This window comes from Pavona decussata, unplaced genomic scaffold (assembly GCF_977016875.1).
Source record: "Pavona decussata unplaced genomic scaffold, jaPavDecu1.1 SCAFFOLD_207, whole genome shotgun sequence".
NCBI classification, from domain to species: Eukaryota; Metazoa; Cnidaria; class Anthozoa; order Scleractinia; family Agariciidae; genus Pavona; species Pavona decussata.
The window spans coordinates 934,377-953,488 of record NW_028145612.1 but is presented as its reverse complement, the minus strand read 5'-3'; the positions used below and the strand labels follow the sequence as shown (position 1 = coordinate 953,488).

Here is a 19,112-nt window from a genome sequence, read left to right as displayed (position 1 = left end):
CCAGACATGACGCATAAACTGTCCAATTAATGTTCAAATAGGGCCTGTTGATAACCAATCAGATTGGAGAATTTTGTTATAGTTATGATGAGAAAGAAAGGCAAAAGATATGAATCCTGAAATAGTCTCTTCAAGGGGAAGTATCACGCAAATTTGTTGTCATTTCAAAACCCAAGTGTCTGTCAGCAGAAACAAAGAAATGATTGTCAAGTTTGTTATAAATTACCACTGACCCCAGCGTAATAAAACTGTCAATTAGTGCCTCTGGCCAGAGACAGTGTAAGTCGGTATGGATTGAAACTTGAAAAATGTTAGGCTTATGTTTTTCAAGTTCTCGCATTTTTGTTTCCAAAATGCCCTAGAACAGATCACAAGTTGTTCCTTTCAAGAATTGAGTTGATTTCTTTCCCCTCGTCATTCTAGAATTATTTGGCAGCTGATTGAACCTCTTATTTCATCATTTTTAACAAAAGATACTAAAAACCCCATGATACTTCCCCTTTAACCTCAAATTTCTTTCAATCTTTCAAAACTGACGCACTTAAACCCTAAAATCGTCACCGATATTTTAAACATTTGACACAATAGTTATCGGGAACAATTCATTATTGTTTTTCCACGAAACCGTAAGAATCCTTGTGCTTCAGAAACTGAAAACTACTTTTCAGTAGCGACCCAGAAATGATATAGATCAGTGCCTTTGTGCAACTTATTAAAGGCACACGGATTTTAACGGACGTGTTGTACAATTTTTTACTTTCCTTTGCTAATCACTTCAGTGGAACTTGCCCGGTTTATTTCATATACGGATCTTCCATTTCCCTTCGCTTTAAAAACAGTCCGGTTGAACTTCTTGCTTATCAGACAGCATGAATGCAGTATTGTCCAGTGCATCAACGCTATTTAAAAAGTCAAAGCGATCCTTGATGTATGGATCCATAGCGGCTATAACAATAGGCTTGGAAAGGCTGTTCGAGTGTGTGGTATTCAGCTGCCCGTGTGAAGGCCACTTTGCTTACGGAATGGCATTTTTGTGGGTCCCGGCCTTACTGCTTTTTTTTCCTGGAATGCTTCTCGACAGCAGTTTATGGAAGCACCCAAGACAAACTACCAAGAAAAACAATCTTCGCTACTTTACGACATTGGTTGACACACTCAAAGTGTTCATACGAGCAAGCATCGCTCCTGTTGCCTGGTTGGTTCTTTCCTTTCTACAGCAGCAGTACTACACATGCGCTTACTTTGGTCCATCCCTTGAGAGTGCTGCTGCAACCACAAACACCAGTGATAAATGCTATTTTACACTCGGCGCCCGGTCTAAGCAGCTGGAAGAAAGCTACAAAATCCGCAGTCAGATTGCTGGCTTGTCGCTGATGCTCACAGCCATGATAATTCTATTTATCTCCATCTGCATTCAAAGATGCATTAGAAAAGGAAAACATCTTCGGATCCCGAGTCATGAATACTACCGACATGTTGCAGCCAAAGAAGCTTTAGAGCAGTTTCACGCTAAGGCCAAAGAACTCGCCAAAAACGAGGCAAAGAGGGAAATTTACAACTTATTCAAAAGCGTAGAAAGCAAGGATTTGGATTCCGCTATAAAGGATGCCGGAGCAAGAGTTGCAAAGAAGTATGGCCAGTTTTTTGTCATTCCACCCGAAAGTCCGGCTTACAAGTCTCCTGTAAGGTCCTCAGAGGATTCCCCACGGCTGCCTCCATCTTCGCCCATTTTACCCGAACTGTTAGCTGATGAATCTGAAGATCTAACCTTCGAAATGTCTCAATTTACCAGTGTTGTAGGTGTACAAGTTTCGACACAGACGTCCTCAGAACCTGAAAACCGGAGACAACTGGCGAGGGTCACACTGCTGCAAGATTCCTTCGATTTCAGCTGAAAGTATCGCAGGCAAAATGATTGTACAGAAAGATAGATCGATGGTTTATTAATACCTCAATGGCAGTATAAAACTGAATTGCTAAGGGCTTACAAATAATGCTTATAAAAGTAATAACAATAATCTACAACTGAAATATTGCAAAATTTTATTTACAAACAATAATACTAGTTCTAGTATGACATTGATAAAATTGAAAACCAATCAAGACTTATTAAAGGTGCTTGCGCATTTGTTGAATATGTTGGTTTTACATGATGCTGCTCTAAGAGGCCTTTTGGCTCTTAGGTTATCATGATCTTGGCACTCATTAAATGGTAAGAGGTGGTACAAACTGTCTCAAGGGTTGGCTAAGATGTTGTTAAAGAAATTTTTACATAGTCAGTGCATGTGCCCTTTCTCCTCTGTAAGATAACAAGGCCGGAAAGCGAAAGGGTGACAATACAAATGGAAATGAATTCATCAAAAGAAGACCTTTAATTTACATTAGATCAACATTGATGTTTTGTTTCGTGAAATACATTATAAGTTGCTTTTAATGTTGCTCTTAAGGGACACTATAGGCTTCAGTTATCCTTAAAAATGTTTCTTTGATACTATACTCCTATTTCCCCGTGTAACTAGTTCCAGGGCCACCCAGCCGTTCATTTCGTTAAAAATCTGTTGAAGACCTTCATTGCTCCAGAAATTTGCCGGATTTAGTTGTAAAGAAAGTGCAAAGTTTTGTTCGACAAAATGTCATCTCAAGGTTTCGTAATGCTGGAAAAATAATTCCTTTCGTTTTCTGTGGTGGCAAATATCTCGATAAAAATGCGAAGTAGTAGCTTGCATTTTCGTAAAGCCAACAATAGCTCTTAAAATCGGGGAGTAAGATTTCGTTTCCTAAAAGTTTCTGCGAGTCAAATTTTTAGCTAAAACATGCGAGCAGATCAGTCTGTATTAGCTTACACAAATGTGTCTTTGAAATGGCACAAAGCGATCCAGAACACGGGAGACAACATTTTAAGTTGGGTAACTCTTCAGTTTGTCTATTACTCTCAATCTAACAACGATAAAATCGATTTCAGTCCGTGTTTCCATAACAACAGACTTCAGAAATGGCACTCAGGGTTTTTCCATAAACTCACCTAATTATGTACCTACATCTATATGTTTGAACTCGCAAGATCCTTACTTGCGCAGTTCGTAATACAAAAGGGCCGGTGAGTGCGAATCTAACTGATAATTAAAATGAATGGTTCACTCAACTAGGTGGAAATTTACTACTTGTTTGAATCACTCCGCTGAGTCCAATGTTGTTATCTCGCTCGAGAGGTTTTTCCAGCGAGTGACGGTCTTCAGTCAGAAACTGTACTGATTTATACTCGACAGAAACACGAGATTAAAGTTGTCTATTCCTGTGTTAAATAACGATTAAGTTTTCTGTTTCCATAGAATTAGGGTATAAGCTAATCAGAGTGGCAGTAGTATCTCGTTTATTTTGCAAAACCTGCTTATGATGAAATCCGAAACACCAGCTGAGGTTGAAACCACGTAACATAGGCTCCCTTTGATATTAAGCGATCACAGCTCAAACGCGCTTAAGAAGTTTTCTAAGTGTGTGCGTTGCAAAGCGCTCGCATAAGATGCCGGTATAAAGAAAGTGGCAACTGTGCCCTGTTAAATGTCCCTGGGCTACTAGAGCATGAAAAGAAATTTGGACACGGGGCATCAGGACTTCTACGTAAATCTGTAAGAGTATTATTTGATTTGCTGCTCATGGTCCAGGGCCCGGTTGTTCGAAAGCCGGTTAACATGATTAAAAGTTATTAAACCGAGGTTTACATCTCGCTCATTAAAAGCGCTTTTTGAAAGCTGATTTTAAGCTAACGTTAAAGACAAGTCTAAAGTCAAAACTGAGGAACAAAGTCTTTGGAAGAATCTTTGATGATTAGTTATTTAAGGAAAATCAAAGTTCGCGTTAATCCAGGATAAGTTTAATCGGGCTTTGAATAACTAAACTGCGGTATGTTTTGCCAACCGACCTCACAACGTTTGGTAAAATTTTATCATTCGACAGGGTCCCATAGGAGGATGGGGATCTTTATAGTGGCCCTGGAGCCCCGAAAGTTTTGCTGTGGAATCCGGGGCCCAAAGTCATTCTCTATTCGGAGCCCAGGAGCAAAGCTGAGGAGCGTCAGTTGAGCCCGCCCGAGTTCTTTCTTGGAGGCCGGAGCCGGCCCTAGAACGCCGTTAAGGGACCCATATTTCGCTCCGAAGGTCTCACAACTTCGTTTCAGGTTAGATTCAGTTTTGGAATAGCTCACAGTTGTAAAAACATGGGCCATGACATTTTTCAAAGACATTTCTCGGTTTCGGGTAACATAAACAAGAACACGCTAGGATTACGCAAACGTTTCTCCTTATAGTGAAAGCACATGTGTGAACGCGGCAGAAAACAAAATGTCATGGGAACTTGCTTTTTTTCGCACATGCAGGTTTTCCCGTGCTTTTTACATGTGTTTGTCCTGAGTGTTTATTTGTTCATCGTGTTCAGCGTGTTGTTTGTCGGTCTGTGGTTATTGGTCTGATTGATGACGAACATATAGGGTTTACGATACTCAAGTTTTAAAACCAAATCCTAAGTATATGGGAGTTACTTTCTAAAGAAACTGTGGTTCTGCGTCGGTGGGGAGTAGGAACGAATGTTTGGTTTATCAACAGAGTTGATAACTAAAGGTAAATTGGCCACCGTAAGAGATTCGAGTGCTGACGTTTCGCACTGACGAAGAGCTAACGCTCGAAGCGTCAGCACTCGAATCTCTTTACGGTGGCTAATTTACCTTTAGTTATCAACGCTGTTGATGAACCAAACATTCAGATCCAAAGTCAGTAAAATTTTACAGTGGCTAATCACAGCAAATTGCAGGATAAGGCCTAACACCATTTCGTTAGGAATAGAAACTTATTTCAATGCAGATTAATTAATAGAATCACACTGAACAACTAATTTTTAAGATGGAGACCTCTTTGATTGAGGAAATCGAAGGAAACGTTCACGTAAATATGAAACAAAATTTTTTATTTGCAGATATTTGTTCAATGTTTACTTCTCTTGTATTTCATGTAAAGTTTTACACTGACTTTTTTGTCGTTAAATCTGTAATCTCGTTAATGTTTCTGACGGGGTCACAACGTTATAAATTTATAATGGAATCCGCCATACAAACTCGTAAAAAAAAAACACGCTAAAGGTTCTTCATGATAAATCTATTCCCAAAAATATATTTCAACTTGTTTGTTAGTTACCCTTACCACACAGTAAAGACATGGCAGTATACTTGCTGCTAATATATAATGTATCGTGTCTATATTTGGCCATCTTCCACTTCCTTCTTGCCACATATAGCTAATTAAATAGGTTCTTCGATCGAAAACTGTATGTCTTGAAAGATTATGTTCAGAGCTGCAAAACTGACTTGTACATTCTGGACTTGTTTAACTTAAATACACGCAATTATTAGTTTAGGGAAACTAAATTTTGGCCCAAGTGTCTTTGTATATGTACTGATTCGTTTTTATTAAGAATTGGATCATGCGATACTATAATTCCAGACTTTTGATTGGCTCAGCGGCCATAGGTTATCAGCCATTATACCATACCCGAAAAATAGCGGCGATTGAACCGTCTTCTGGTCGTTATTGCAAAATGAAATCAGCAAAATCTAGCAGGTTTTGGTTGTTTTTACTAGAACAATTATTGCACTCGCGCCTGTTGGATTTGAGAGGATTATTGACACTCGGCGTTACGCATCTCGTTGGTTTTCTATCGTCATATGTAACGCGCGCTCGTGGAATAGTTGTTAAATACTCTTGAATCACTAGGAGGGTGGTACACTTTCATATGAAGGAATTTGCACTGGATTAGCCTTAAAATTGGCTATCTATTGGAAGAAATAAAAATATGACTACGTAAACAAAGATTTAGGGAAATGCAAAAATATATTAAGATTTGCACCAGCTCACTCTAAACAAACCGTGATATTTTTCCGCTCTTAAACTAAATCAACTGCTTTTGTTGTCTTAGCCTTAGTAACCCTCGAAAGTGAAGCTCTGATGTTGTTCAGTTCAGTTTCCGACTCTCTTTGTTTAGAGAATTCCGTGTGTTCTGGCTTGGTGTGACTCTCGTATTTCTCGGCAGTTCAATGGCATCAGTTCAGCGCCGTCGGTTTGTTCAAAGAACATTTCCGTTGACTGCGGTGGCTGTCTGATTGGTCCACTACTGTATTATACCATGTGCTCTCTGGTGGTATGAAAAAAAACTTTCCGTATTTAGCATGGAGTTTCTCTGAAGCGTCTTCAATGCAACCATCATAATCACTGTTATTTGTGTTCTGGAAGAAAGACTCTACATCTTCTTTAGCTTTTTGTTTGGCGAGTTCCTTTGCTTTAGTATGGAACTGCTCCGAAGCTTCTTTGGCCGCAACGTGACGATTGCATCTAACACTTGGCAATCGCAGACGTTTTCCTTTTTTAATGCATCTACGAATACAGATTGATGTGAACAGAATGACCATGGCAATCACTATCAGCCACCAGCCTACAAACTGACTGCGGGTTTCGTGCCTTTCTTCCAGCTGTCCAGACCGGGAGCCGAGAGTAAAATAGCATTTATCGCTTTTGTTTGATGTTGCTGCAGTGCTCTCAAGGGGAGGACCAAAGTGAGCGCATGCGTAGTACCGCTGCTGCATAAATGAAAGGACCAACCAGGCAACAGGAGCGATACTTACTCGTATGAATGCTTTGAGTGTGCCAAACAATGTTTTCAAATAGCGATGGGTTGGTGTTTGTTGGCTATCCTCGTCAACTTTCCTTCTCCTTAAACGTCTCTCATGTAGGATCCCAGGAAGGAAAAGAAGTAAAGTCGGGAACCACAAGAATGTCAAACCGTAAGCAATGTGGCCTTCACACGGGTTCCTGAATATCACGCACTCGAACAGCTCTTCCAAGACTAATGTTATAGCCGCCACTGATCCATACGTCAAGCATCTTTTTGAGCAGTGTTTTGAGTTTCCAAACAGCGCTGATAGGCGGGACAAAAATGAATTCATGGCTGAAAGATAATCAGTCAGCTAAGTTGGAGATCGATCAAAAAACAAGACTAGGTGAACCGGCTAAAAACGAACTTTATAAGGTTTTGAGTTAGGAACAACTTCTTAAATAGAGCTAGCGAAGGACAAAGCGAAGGAGAATTTTTTTGGTTTCGTGTCAGTTCTTACGTCGTGAGAAGATCTCGGCGTTAAAACTCTATTCTCAGCACAATGGGAACCAGAGTCCAAATAACCTGAATACAACCATAAATGGAAGCTCATGTCTCCTGCACCTATAAAAACCGTACTTTTTAATTTTTTTTAACGAAGTAGTCAGAACATTAACGTCATATGTCGCTGGCCACGTACGGATTTTAGAAAAGGAAAGAATTTTGGAAGTAGCATTCTAAAATTAAACTGACACAGTCCTTGGTTTAATTTGATGAATACGCTAAAATTGGAGAAAACTCGAAACCATTTAAATAATATGACGAGGATAGAGTGTCGTGCCGATTTGATTTATAAACCAGAACCAAAATCGGGTCGGAACCCATAAATGATTATTATGAAACATTCCTTTCTTCTTGTCTTATTTTATGATTTGTTAAATAATTTTATAACGGTAAACTGCCCCAGCTTATTCCCTTCGTTTTTGGTGGGGGGCAGGCGGCTCGATTCTCCAAACCCTGACCTTAGCTATTTCAGACCAAAATATTGAAAATCTGGTACCTTTTTCATAGCTGGTCTCTAGAATCTATACCCGTTTTTGTAAATCCACTCCATTTTCAGACTTCCAGACAAAAACCGTTAAAATTTGTACCCATTTTCAGACCAAAACGGCTCAAAAACCATACCCTTCAGCGCCGCACATTCATACCTATTTAGCCCGTTATATAGGAGAGTACCCTCCCTCCTCAGCTTAGCCTGTGCAGCAGTCGTTTCCTTTCCGAGAGCGAGGGATGTTCGTTCTGATTACGGTCGAGAGCAAAACGAGCAAAAAAACAAATTAGTCCTTCTCCTTTGTCTCCCCGGAGGCTTTCGTTCGCTTTGTCGCGCTCGCTTGGAAAGTAAACGTCTTCTACGCATGCTAATATTGTAGTAGTCATTTCTCTGACACTAAGTAAGCTGATCATCAAGTTGTGCATTGGGCAGTATTAATCGCTGAGTGTGGTGTGATGGGATATCATAGTGTTGTGACTATGTTTACAACATCACCAATCTGATTTCAATGCAAATCAAATTGATCAATTTTGTATTTTATTTTCACAAAGGACGCAAATCTCGTATTGTGGAAATCAAACAATTTTGGCGAAGCAAATGTTCTGCAAATTTTAGTAATAATTACATTTCACATCTTCCTGATAATTGTTTTGTTATTAGAAGAACATTTTCCCGTGTAACGAAAGTTCTCCGTATTGGGCCAAAAGCTACTGAATAATGCGTAGAGAAATTAACTGAATGGTGAATGGGAAGCTTCAAGCAATTGCTATCAGACTGAAGTGGTTTCTCGTGGTTGCGGAAAAAATGTAAATAAATTATATCTTCTTTCTGATTTATTTCGTCAATCGCAGTTAAAGAAAGTTCACGGTATAAATTAAGTGGCAACTGTGCCCTGTTAAATCTCCCTGGGCTACTAGTACTATAGTATATGAAAAGAAATTTGGACACGGGGCATCAGGACTGCTACATAAATCTGTAAGAGTACTATTTGATTTCCAGTTTATGGTGATTAAGACATCTTAAAAGTTATTAAACCGAGGTTTACATCTCGCTCATTAAAAGCCGTTTTTGAAGGCTAATTTTAGCTAACGTTAAAGACAAGTCTAAAGTCAAAACTAAAGAACAAAATCTTTAGAAGAATCTTTGATGACTAGTCATTAAAGGAAATCCAGGATTCGTTTAATCGAGCTTTGAACAACTGGACCCTGATCATACACTGCGGTAACAGTCTGCGGTATGTTTTGCCAAACGATCTCAAAACGTTTGCTCAATTTTATCATTCGACAGGGTCCCATAGGGGGATAGGGATCTTTAGAGCGGCCCTGGAGCCCCGAACGTTTTGTTGCGGAACCCGGGGCCCGAAGTCTTTCTCTACTCGGAGCCCAGGAGCAAAGCTACGGAGCGTCAGTCGAGCCCCGAGTTCTTTGTTGGAGCCCGGAGCCCTAGACCGCCGTTACCGGGACCCATATTCCGCTCCGAAGGTCTCACAACCTCGTGTCAGGTTAGATTCATTTTGGAACAGCTCACAGTTGTAAAAACATGGTCCATGACATTTTTCAAAGAAATTTTTCGGTTTCGAGTACCATAAACAAGAACACGCTTAGATTACGCAAACGTTTCTCCTTAGAGAAAGCGCATGTGTGATCGCGGCAAAAAACAAAATGTCATGGGAACTTGCTTTTTTTTTTCGCACATGCAGGTTTTCCCGCGCCTTTTACATGTGTTTGTCCTGAGTTCTTATTGGTTCATCGTGTTGTTTTTCGGTCTGTGGTTATTGGTCTGATTGATGACTATGGTTTAGGGTTTACGATGCTCAAGTTTTAAAACCAAATCCTAAGTATAAGGGAGATACTTTCTAAAGAAACTGTGGTGCTGCGTCGGTGGGGAGTAGGAAAGAATATTTGGTTTATCAACAGAGTTGATAACTAAAGGTAAATTGGCCACCGTAAGAGATTCGAGTGCTGACGTTTCGCTCTGAGAAAGGGCTAACGCTTGAAGCGTCAGCACTCGAATCTCTTTACGATGGCTAACTTACCTTTAGTTTTCAACGCTGTTGATAAACCAAACATTCAAAACCAAAGTAATTACAATGGCTAATCACCGCAAATTGCGGGATAAGGCTTAACACCATTTCGTTCAGAATAGAAAGGTATTTTAATTCAGATTAATTAATAGAATCACAACAACTAGTTTTGAAGATGTAGACCTTTTTGATGGAGGAAATCGAAGGAAACGTTCACGTAAATATGGAACAAAATTGTTCATTTGCAGATATTTGTTCAATGTTTAGTTCTCTTGTATTTCATGTAAAGTTTTACACTGACTTTTTTGTCGTTAAATCTGTAATCTCGTTAATGTTTTTGACGGAGTCACAACGTTATAAATTTATAATGGAATCCGCCATACAAACTCGTAAAAAAAAACACGCTAAAAGGTTCTTCATGATAAATCTATTCCCAAAAATATATTTCAACTTGTTTGTTAGTTACCCTTACCACACAGTAAAGACATGGCAGTATACTTGCTGCTAATATATAATGTATTGTTTCTATATTTGGCTATCTTCCACTTCCTTCTTGCCACATATAGCTAATTAAATAGGTTCTTCTATCGAAAACTGTATGTCTTGAAAGATTATGTTCATAGCTGTAAAACTGACCTGTATATTCTGGACTTGTTTAACTTAAATACACGCAATCATCAGTTTCGAAAAATAAATTTTGGCCCAAGTGTCTTTGTATATGTACTGATTCGTTTTTATTAAAAATTGGATCATGCGATACTATAATTCCAGAGTTTTGATTGGCTCAGCGGCCATGGGTATCAGCCATTATAACATACCCGAGAAATAGCGGCGATTGAACCGTCTTCTGGTCGTTATTGCAAAATGAAATTAGCAAAATCTAGCAGTTCTTGGTTGTTTTTACTAGAACAATTATTCCACTCGCGCCTGTTGGATTTGAGAGGATTATTGACACTCGGTGTTACGCATCTCGTTGGTTTTCCATCGTCATATCCAACGCGCGCTCGTGGAATAGAGTGTTTTCATTCACGTGTCTATCGGCCATATTGGTTCACTGAAACAATAGAAAGTATTTGCGTAAAAATAGAGTTCAATTCCCAGAGGTTTAGTTTGGGACACCAACATGCCGCCATTTCTTTGTTTTTGGACACCAACATGGCCGCCGTGACGTCATGTGAAAACACTCTATAGTTGTTAAATAATCTTAATCACTGGACTAGCCTTAAAATTGGCTATCTATTGGAAGAAATAAAAATTTGACTTCGTAAACAAAAATTTCGGGAAATGCAAAAATATATTAAGATTTGCATCGGCTCACTCTAAACAAACCGTGACATTTTTCACTCTTAAACTAAATCAACTGCTTTTGTTGTCATAGCCTTAGTAACCCTCGAAAGTGAAGCTCTGATGTTGTTCAGTTCAGTTTCCAACTGCTCCTGTTCAGACAATTCCGTGTGTTCTGGCTTGGTTTGACTTTCGTCTTCTACGGTCGTTTAATGGCATCCGTTCATCGCCGTCGGTTTGGTCAAAGAACATTTCTGGTAACTGTGCTGGCCTGTCTGATTGGTCCACTGCTGTATCTGGTGATATGAAAAAAAACTCCCTGTATTTATCATGGAGTTTCTTCGAAACTTCATCAATGCAAGCATCATAATCCCTGTTATTTGCGCTCTGGAAGAAAGACTCTACATCTTCTTTAGCTTTCTGTTTGGCGAGTTCCTTTGCTTTAGTATGGAACTGCTCCAAAGCTTCTTTGGCTACAACGTGGCGATAGCATATAACACTCGGTAATCGCAGACATTTTCCTTTTTTAATGCATCTACGAATGCAGATTGATGTGAACAGAATGACCATGGCAATCACCATCAGCCACCAGCCTATAATCTGACTGCGGGTTTTGTACCTTTCTTCCAGCTGTTTAGACCGGGCGCCGAGAGAAAAATAGCATTTATCGCTAGTGTTTGTGGTTGCTGCAGTGCTCTCAAGGGGTGGACCAAAGTAAGCGCATGTGTAGTACTGCTGCTGCATAAATGAAAGAACCAACCAGGCAACAGGAGCGATGCTTGCTCGTATGAATGCTTCTAGTGTGTCAAACAATGTTTCCAAATAGCGATGGGTTGGTGTTTGTGGGCTATCCTCGTCAGCTTTCCTCCTCCCTAAACGTCCCTCAAGTAGGATCCCAGGAAGGAAAAGAAGTAATGCCGGGAACCACAAGAATGCCAATCCGTAAGCAATGTGGCCTTCACACGGACAGCAAAATACCACGCACTCGAACAGCTCCTCCAAGACTATTGTTAGAGCCGCCATTGATCCATACGTCAAGGGTAGTTTTGAGCAGTGTTTTGAGTTTCCAAACAGCACTGATAGTCGGGACAAAAACGAATTCATGGCTGAAAGATAATCAGTCAGCTAAGTTGGAGATCGATAAAAAAACAAGACTAGTAGGTGAACCGGCTAAGAACGAACTTTATAAGATATCGAGTTAGGAGCAACTTGAGTTCTTATATAGAGCTAGCGAAGGACAAAGCGGAGGAGAATTTTTTGGTTCTGCGTCAGTTCTTACGTCGTGAGAAGATCTCGGCGTTAAAACTCTATTTTCAGCACAATGGGAACCAGAGTCCAAATAACCTGAATACAACCATAAATGGAAGCTCATCTCTCCTGTATCTATAAAAACCGTATTTTTTTATTTTTTTTTTAACGAAGTAATCAGAGCATTAACGTCATATGTCGCTGGCCACGCAGGGATTTTAGAAAAAGAAAGAATTTGGGAAGTAGCATTCTAAAAGTAAATTTACACAGCGCATGGTTTAATTTGGTTATGCTAAAATTGGAGAAAACTTGAAACAATTTAAATAATATGAAGAGGATAGAGTGGCGTGCAGATTTGATTTATAAACCAGAACTAAAATCGGGGCGAAACCCATATATGTTTATTATGAAACATTCCTTTCTTCGTATCTTATTTTATGATTTGTTAAATAATTTTATAACCGTACACTACCCCAGCTTAATCCCTTTGTTTTTGGTGGGGGGAATGCGGCTCGATTCTCCAAACCCTGACCTTAGCTATTTTAGACCAAATTGTTGAAAATCAGGTATCTTTTTCAGAGCTGGTCTCTAGAATCTATACCCGTTTTTGCAAATTCCACACCATTTTCAGACTTCCAGACAAAAATCGTTAAAATTTGTACCCATTTTCAGACCAAAAGGCTCACTGAAAAATATACCCTTCAGCGCCGCACATTCATACCTATTTTGCCCGCTATATAGGAAAGTACCCTCCCTCCTGGGGTAGCCTGTGCAGCAGTCGTTTCCTTTCAGAGAGCGAGGGATGTTCGTTAAGGTACGGTGGAGAGCAAAAACGAGCAAACAAACAAATGGGTCCTTCTTCTTTGTCTACCCAGAGGCTTTCGTTCGCTTTGTCGCGCTCGCTTGGAAAGTAAACGTCTTCTACGCATGATAATATTGTAGTAGTCATTTTTCTGACACTAAGTAAGCTGATCATCAAGTTGTGCATTAAGCAGTATTAATCACTGAGTGTGGTGTGATGGGATATCATAGCGTGTGTGACTATCTTTACTACATCACCAATCTGATTTGAATTTAAATCAAATTGATCAATTTTGTAATTTATTTTCACAAAGGACGCAAATCTCGTATTGTGGCAATCAAACAATTTTGGCGAAGTAGCTGTTCTGCAAATTATAGTAATAATTACATTTCACATCTTCCTGATAATTGTTTTGTTATTAGAAGAACATTTTCCGGTGTAACAAAAGTTATCCATATTGTGCCAAAAGCTACTGAATAATGCGTAGAGAAATTAACTGAATGCTGAATAGGAAGCTTCAAGCAATTGCTATCAGACTGAAGTGGTTTCTCGTGGTTGCGGAAAAAATGTAAATAAACTACTGTATATCTTCTTTCTGATTTCTTTGGTCAATCCCATCTTTTGAGTCCGTTAACAAAAGTTCACGGTATAAAGTAAGTGGCACCTGTGCACTGTTAAATCTCCCTGGGCTACTAGAGCATATGAAAAGAAATTTGGACACGGGGCTTCAGGACTTCTACATAAATCTGTAAGAGTACTAGTTGATTTCCAGTTTATGGTGATTAAGAAATGTTAAAAGTTATTAAACCGAGGTTTACATCTCGCTCATTAAAAGCTAATATTACTGTTAAAGACAAGTCTAAAGTCAAAACTGAGGGACAAAATCTTTAGAAGAATCTTTGATGATTAGTCATTAAAGGAAATCCAGGATTCGTTTAATCGAGCTTTGAACAACTGGGCCCTGATCATACACTGCGGTAACAGTCTGCGGTATGTTTTGCCAACCGACCTCACAACGTTTGCTCAATTTTATCATTCGACAGGGTCTCATAGGGGGATGGGGGTCTTTAGAGCGGCCTTGGAGCCCCGAACGTTTTGTTGGTGGAACCCGGGGCCCAAAGTCTTTCTCTACTCGGAGCCCAGGAGCAAAGCTACGGAGCGTCCTTCGAGCCCCGAGTTCTTTCTTGGAACCCGGAGCCCTTAAACGCCGTCAAGGGACCCATATTTCGCTCCGAAGGTCTCACAACCTCGTGTCAGGTTACGTTTTCGAACAGCTCACAGTTGTAAAAACATGGTCCATGACATTTTTCAAAGAAAGTTTTCGGTTTCCAGTACCATAAACAAGAACACGCTTGGATTACGCAAACGTTTCTCCTTAGTAAAAGCGCATGTGTGATCGCGGCAAAAAACAAAATGTCATGGGAACTTGCTTTTTTTTTCGCACATGCAGGTTTTCCCGCGCTTTTTACATGTGTTTGTCCTGAGTTCTTATTGGTTCATCGTGTTGTTTGTCGGTCTGTGGTTATTGGTCTGATTGATGACCATGGTTTAGGGTTTACGATGCTCAAGTTTTAAAACCAAATCCTAAGTATAAGGGAGATACTTTCTAAAGAAACTGCGGTGCTGCGTCGGTAGCGAGTAGGAAAGAATGTTTGGTTTATCAACAGAGTTGATAACTAAAGGTAAATTGGCCACCGTAAGAGATTCGAGTGCTGACGTTTCGCTCTGAGAAAGGGCTAACGCTTGAAGCGTCAGCACTCGAATCTCTTTACGATGGCCAACTTACCTTTAGTTTTCAACGCTGTTGATAAACCAAACATTCAAATCCAAAGTAATTACAATGGCTAATCACCGCAAATTGCGGGATAAGGCTTAACACCATTTCGTTCAGAATAGAAAGGTATTTTAATTCAGATTAATTAATAGAATCACAACAACTAGTTTTGAAGATGTAGACCTTTTTGATGGAGGAAATCGAAGGAAACGTTCACGTAAATATGGAACAAAATTGTTCATTTGCAGATATTTGTTCAATGTTTAGTTCTCTTGTATTTCATGTAAAGTTTTACACTGACTTTTTTGTCGTTAAATCTGTAATCTCGTTAATGTTTTTGACGGAGTCACAACGTTATAAATTTATAATGGAACCCGCCATACAAACTCGTACAAAAAAAAAACACGCTAAAAGGTTCTTCATGATAAATCTATTCCCAAAAATATATTTTAACTTGTTTGTTAGTTACCCTTACCACAGAGTAAAGACATGGCAGTATACTTGCTGCTAATATATAATGTATTGTTTCTATATTTGGCCATCTTCCACTTCCTTCTTGCCACATATAGCTAATTAAATAGGTTCTTCGATCGAAAACTGTATGTCTTGAAAGATTATGTTCATAGCTGCAAAACTGACCTGTACATTCTGGACTTGTTTAACTTAAATACACGCAATCATCAGTTTAGGAAAATAAATTTTGGCCCAAGTGTCTTTGTATATGTACTGATTCGTTTTTATTAAAAATTGGATCATGCGATACTATAATTCCAGAGTTTTGATTGGCTCAGCGGCCATGGGTATCAGCCATTATAACATACCCGAGAAATAGCGGCGATTGAACCGTCTTCTGGTCGTTATTGCAAAATGAAATTAGCAAAATCTAGCAGTTCTTGGTTGTTTTTACTAGAACAATTATTCCACTCGCGCCTGTTGGATTTGAGAGGATTATTGACACTCGGTGTTACGCATCTCGTTGGTTTTCTATCGTCATATCCAACGCGCGCTCGTGGAATAGAGTGTTTTCATTCACGTGACTATCGGCCATATTGGTTCACTGAAACAAAAGAAAGTATTTGCGTAAAAATACAGTTCTATTCCCAGAGGTTTAGTTTGGGACACCAACATGCCGCCATTTCTTTGTTTTTGGACACCAACATGGCCGCCGTGACGTCATGTGAAAACATTCTATAGTTGTTAAATAATCTTAATCACTGGACTAGCCTTAAAATTGGCTATCTATTGGAAGAAATAAAAATTTGACTTCGTAAACAAAAATTTAGGGAAATGCAAGAATATTTTAAGATTTGCATCGGCTCACTCTAAACAAACCGTGACATTTTTCACTCTTAAACTAAATCAACTGCTTTTGTTGTCATAGCCTTAGTAACCCTCGAAAGTGAAGCTCTGATGTTGTTCAGTTCAGTTTCCAACTGCTCCTGTTCAGACAATTCCGTGTGTTCTGGCTTGGTTTGACTTTCGTCTTCTACGGTCGTTTAATGGCATCCGTTCATCGCCGTCGGTTTGGTCAAAGAACATTTCTGGTAACTGTGCTGGCCTGTCTGATTGGTCCACTGCTGTATCTGGTGATATGAAAAAAAACTCCCTGTATTTATCATGGAGTTTCTTCGAAACTTCATCAATGCAAGCATCATAATCCCTGTTATTTGCGCTCTGGAAGAAAGACTCTACATCTTCTTTAGCTTTCTGTTTGGCGAGTTCCTTTGATTTAGTATGGAACTGCTCCAAAGCTTCTTTGGCTGCAACGTGGCGATAGCATATAACACTCGGTAATCGCAGACATTTTCCTTTTTTAATGCATCTACGAATGCAGATTGATGTGAACAGAATGACCATGGCAATCACCATCAGCCACCAGCCTATAATCTGACTGCGGGTTTTGTACCTTTCTTCCAGCTGTTTAGACCGGGCGCCGAGAGAAAAATAGCATTTATCGCTAGTGTTTGTGGTTGCTGCAGTGCTCTCAAGGGATGGACCAAAGTAAGCGCATGTGTAGTACTGCTGCTGCATAAATGAAAGAACCAACCAGGCAACAGGAGCGATGCTTGCTCGTATGAATGCTTCTAGTGTGTCAAACAATGTTTCCAAATAGCGATGGGTTGGTGTTTGTGGGCTATCCTCGTCAGCTTTCCTCCTCCCTAAACGTCCCTCAAGTAGGATCCCAGGAAGGAAAAGAAGTAATGCCGGGAACCACAAGAATGCCAATCCGTAAGCAATGTGGCCTTCACACGGACAGCAAAATACCACGCACTCGAACAGCTCCTCCAAGACTATTGTTAGAGCCGCCATTGATCCATACGTCAATGGTAGTTTTGAGCAGTGTTTTGAGTTTCCAAACAGCACTGATAGTCGGGACAAAAACGAATTCATGGCTGAAAGATAATCAGTCAGCTAAGTTGGAGATCGATAAAAAAACAAGACTAGTAGGTGAACCGGCTAAGAACGAACTTCATAAGATATCGAGTTAGGAGCAACTTGAGTTCTTATATAGAGCTAGCGAAGGACAAAGCGAAGGAGAATTTTTTGGTTTAGCGTCAGTTCTTACGTCGTGGGAAGATCTCGGCGTTAAAACTCTATTTTCAGCAAATGGGAACCAGAGTCCAAATAACCTGAATACAACCATAAATGGGAACTCATCTCTCCTGCACCTATAAAACCGTATTTTTTTTCATTTTTTTTAACGAAGTAGTCAGAACATTAACGTCATATGTCGCTGGCCACGTAGGGATTTAAGAAAAAGAAAGAATTTTGGAAGTAGCATTCTAAAATTAAACTTACACAGTGCTTGGTTTAATTTGGTTACGCTAAAATTGGAGAACAACTCGAAACAATTTAAATAATATAACGAGGATAGAGTGGCGTGCCAATTTGATTTATAAACCAGAACCAAAATCGGGGTGAAACCTATATGTTTATTATGAAACATTCCTTTCTTTGTATCTTATTTTATGATTTGTTAAATAATTTTATAACGGTAAACTGTCCCAGCTTATTCCCCTCGTTTTTGGTGGGGGGTATGCGGCTCGATTCTCTAAACCCTGACCTTAGCTATTTTAGATCAAAATATTGAAAATCCGATACCTTTGTCAGAGCTGGTCTCTAGAATCTATACCCGTTTTTGTAAAATCCAAACCATGTTCAGACTTCCAGACCAAAATCGTTAAAATTTGTACCTATTTTCACACCAAAACGGCTTAAAAACTATACCCCTCAGCCTCGCACATTCATACCTATTTAGCCCGCTATATAGGAGAGTACCCTCCCTCCTGGGGTAGCCTGTGCAGCAGCCGTTTCCTTTCCGAGGGCGAGGGATGTTCGTTCTGATTACGGTCGAGAACAAAAACGAGCAAAAAAAAAAAAAATGAGTCTTTCTCCTTTGTCTCCCCGGAGGCTTTCGTTCGCTTTGTCGCGCTCGCTTGGAAAGTAAACGTCTTCTACGCATGCTAATATCGTAGTCATTTTTCTGACACTAAGTAAGCTGATCATCAAGTTGCGCATTAAGCAGTATTAGTCACTGAGTGTGGTGTGATGGGAAATCATAGTGTTTTGACTATTATTACAACATCACCAATCTGACTTGAATTTAAATCAAATTCATCAATTTTGTAATTTATTTTCACAAAGGACGCAAATATCGTATTCCGTGTGGCAATCAAACAGTTTTGGCGAAGCTATTGTTCTGCAAATTATAGTAACAATTACATTTCATTTCAAAGAAATTTTTCGGTTTCGAGCACCATAAACAAGAACACGCTTAGATTACGCAAACGTTTCTCCTTAGAGAAAGCGCATGTGTGATCGCGGCAAAAAACAAAATGTCATGGAAACTTGTTTTTTTTCGCACATGCAGGTTTTCCCGGGCCTTTTACATGTGTTTGTCCTGAGTTCTTATTGGTTCATAGTGTTGTTTGTCGGTCTGTGGTTATTGGTGTGATTGATGACTATGGTTTAGGGTTTACAAGGCTCAAGTTTATAACCAAATCCTAAGTATAGGGGAGATACTTTCTAAAGAAACTGCGGTGCTGCGTCGGTGGGGAGTAGAAACGAATGTTTGGTTTATCAACAGAGTTGATAACTAAAGGTAAATTGGCCACCGTAAGAGATTCGAGTTTCGCTCTGAGAAAGGGCTAACGCTTGAAGCGTCAGCACTCGCATCTCTTTACGGAGGCCAATTTACCTCTAGTTATCAACTCTGTTGATAAACCAAACATTCAAATCCAAAGTAATTACAATGGCTAATCACAGCAAATTGCAGGATAAGGCTTAACACCATTTC

The 19,112-nt window shown here is 39.6% G+C and overlaps 4 protein-coding genes across 4 annotated transcripts; 1 reads left to right on the top strand and 3 right to left on the bottom strand.

Annotated features, from left to right (window-relative positions):
• Positions 1–646: 646 nt before the first annotated feature.
• LOC146460786 (calcium homeostasis modulator protein 5-like) lies at positions 647–2,135 on the top strand. The gene has a single exon (XM_085087611.1). It carries the CDS (start codon positions 870–872, stop codon positions 1,893–1,895), a length of 1,026 nt encoding a protein of 341 aa, XP_084943737.1. The 5' UTR covers positions 647–869; the 3' UTR covers positions 1,896–2,135.
• Positions 2,136–4,963: 2,828 nt separating this feature from the next.
• On the bottom strand, positions 4,964–19,097 carry LOC146460783 (calcium homeostasis modulator protein 6-like). Its single transcript, XM_085087567.1, has 2 exons — positions 18,266–19,097; positions 4,964–8,019 (listed from the first exon to the last, which is right to left on the bottom strand). Exon 2 carries the CDS (start codon positions 6,983–6,985, stop codon positions 6,086–6,088), a length of 900 nt encoding a protein of 299 aa, XP_084943693.1. The 5' UTR covers positions 6,986–8,019; positions 18,266–19,097; the 3' UTR covers positions 4,964–6,085.
• On the bottom strand, positions 9,935–13,665 carry LOC146460785 (calcium homeostasis modulator protein 6-like). Its single transcript, XM_085087649.1, has one exon. The coding sequence runs from the start codon at positions 12,093–12,095 to the stop codon at positions 11,148–11,150; it is 948 nt and encodes a 315-aa protein (XP_084943775.1). The 5' UTR covers positions 12,096–13,665; the 3' UTR covers positions 9,935–11,147.
• Positions 15,008–18,270, bottom strand: LOC146460784 (calcium homeostasis modulator protein 6-like). The gene has a single exon (XM_085087566.1). The coding sequence runs from the start codon at positions 17,204–17,206 to the stop codon at positions 16,259–16,261; it is 948 nt and encodes a 315-aa protein (XP_084943692.1). The 5' UTR covers positions 17,207–18,270; the 3' UTR covers positions 15,008–16,258.
• Positions 19,098–19,112: the final 15 nt, after the last annotated feature.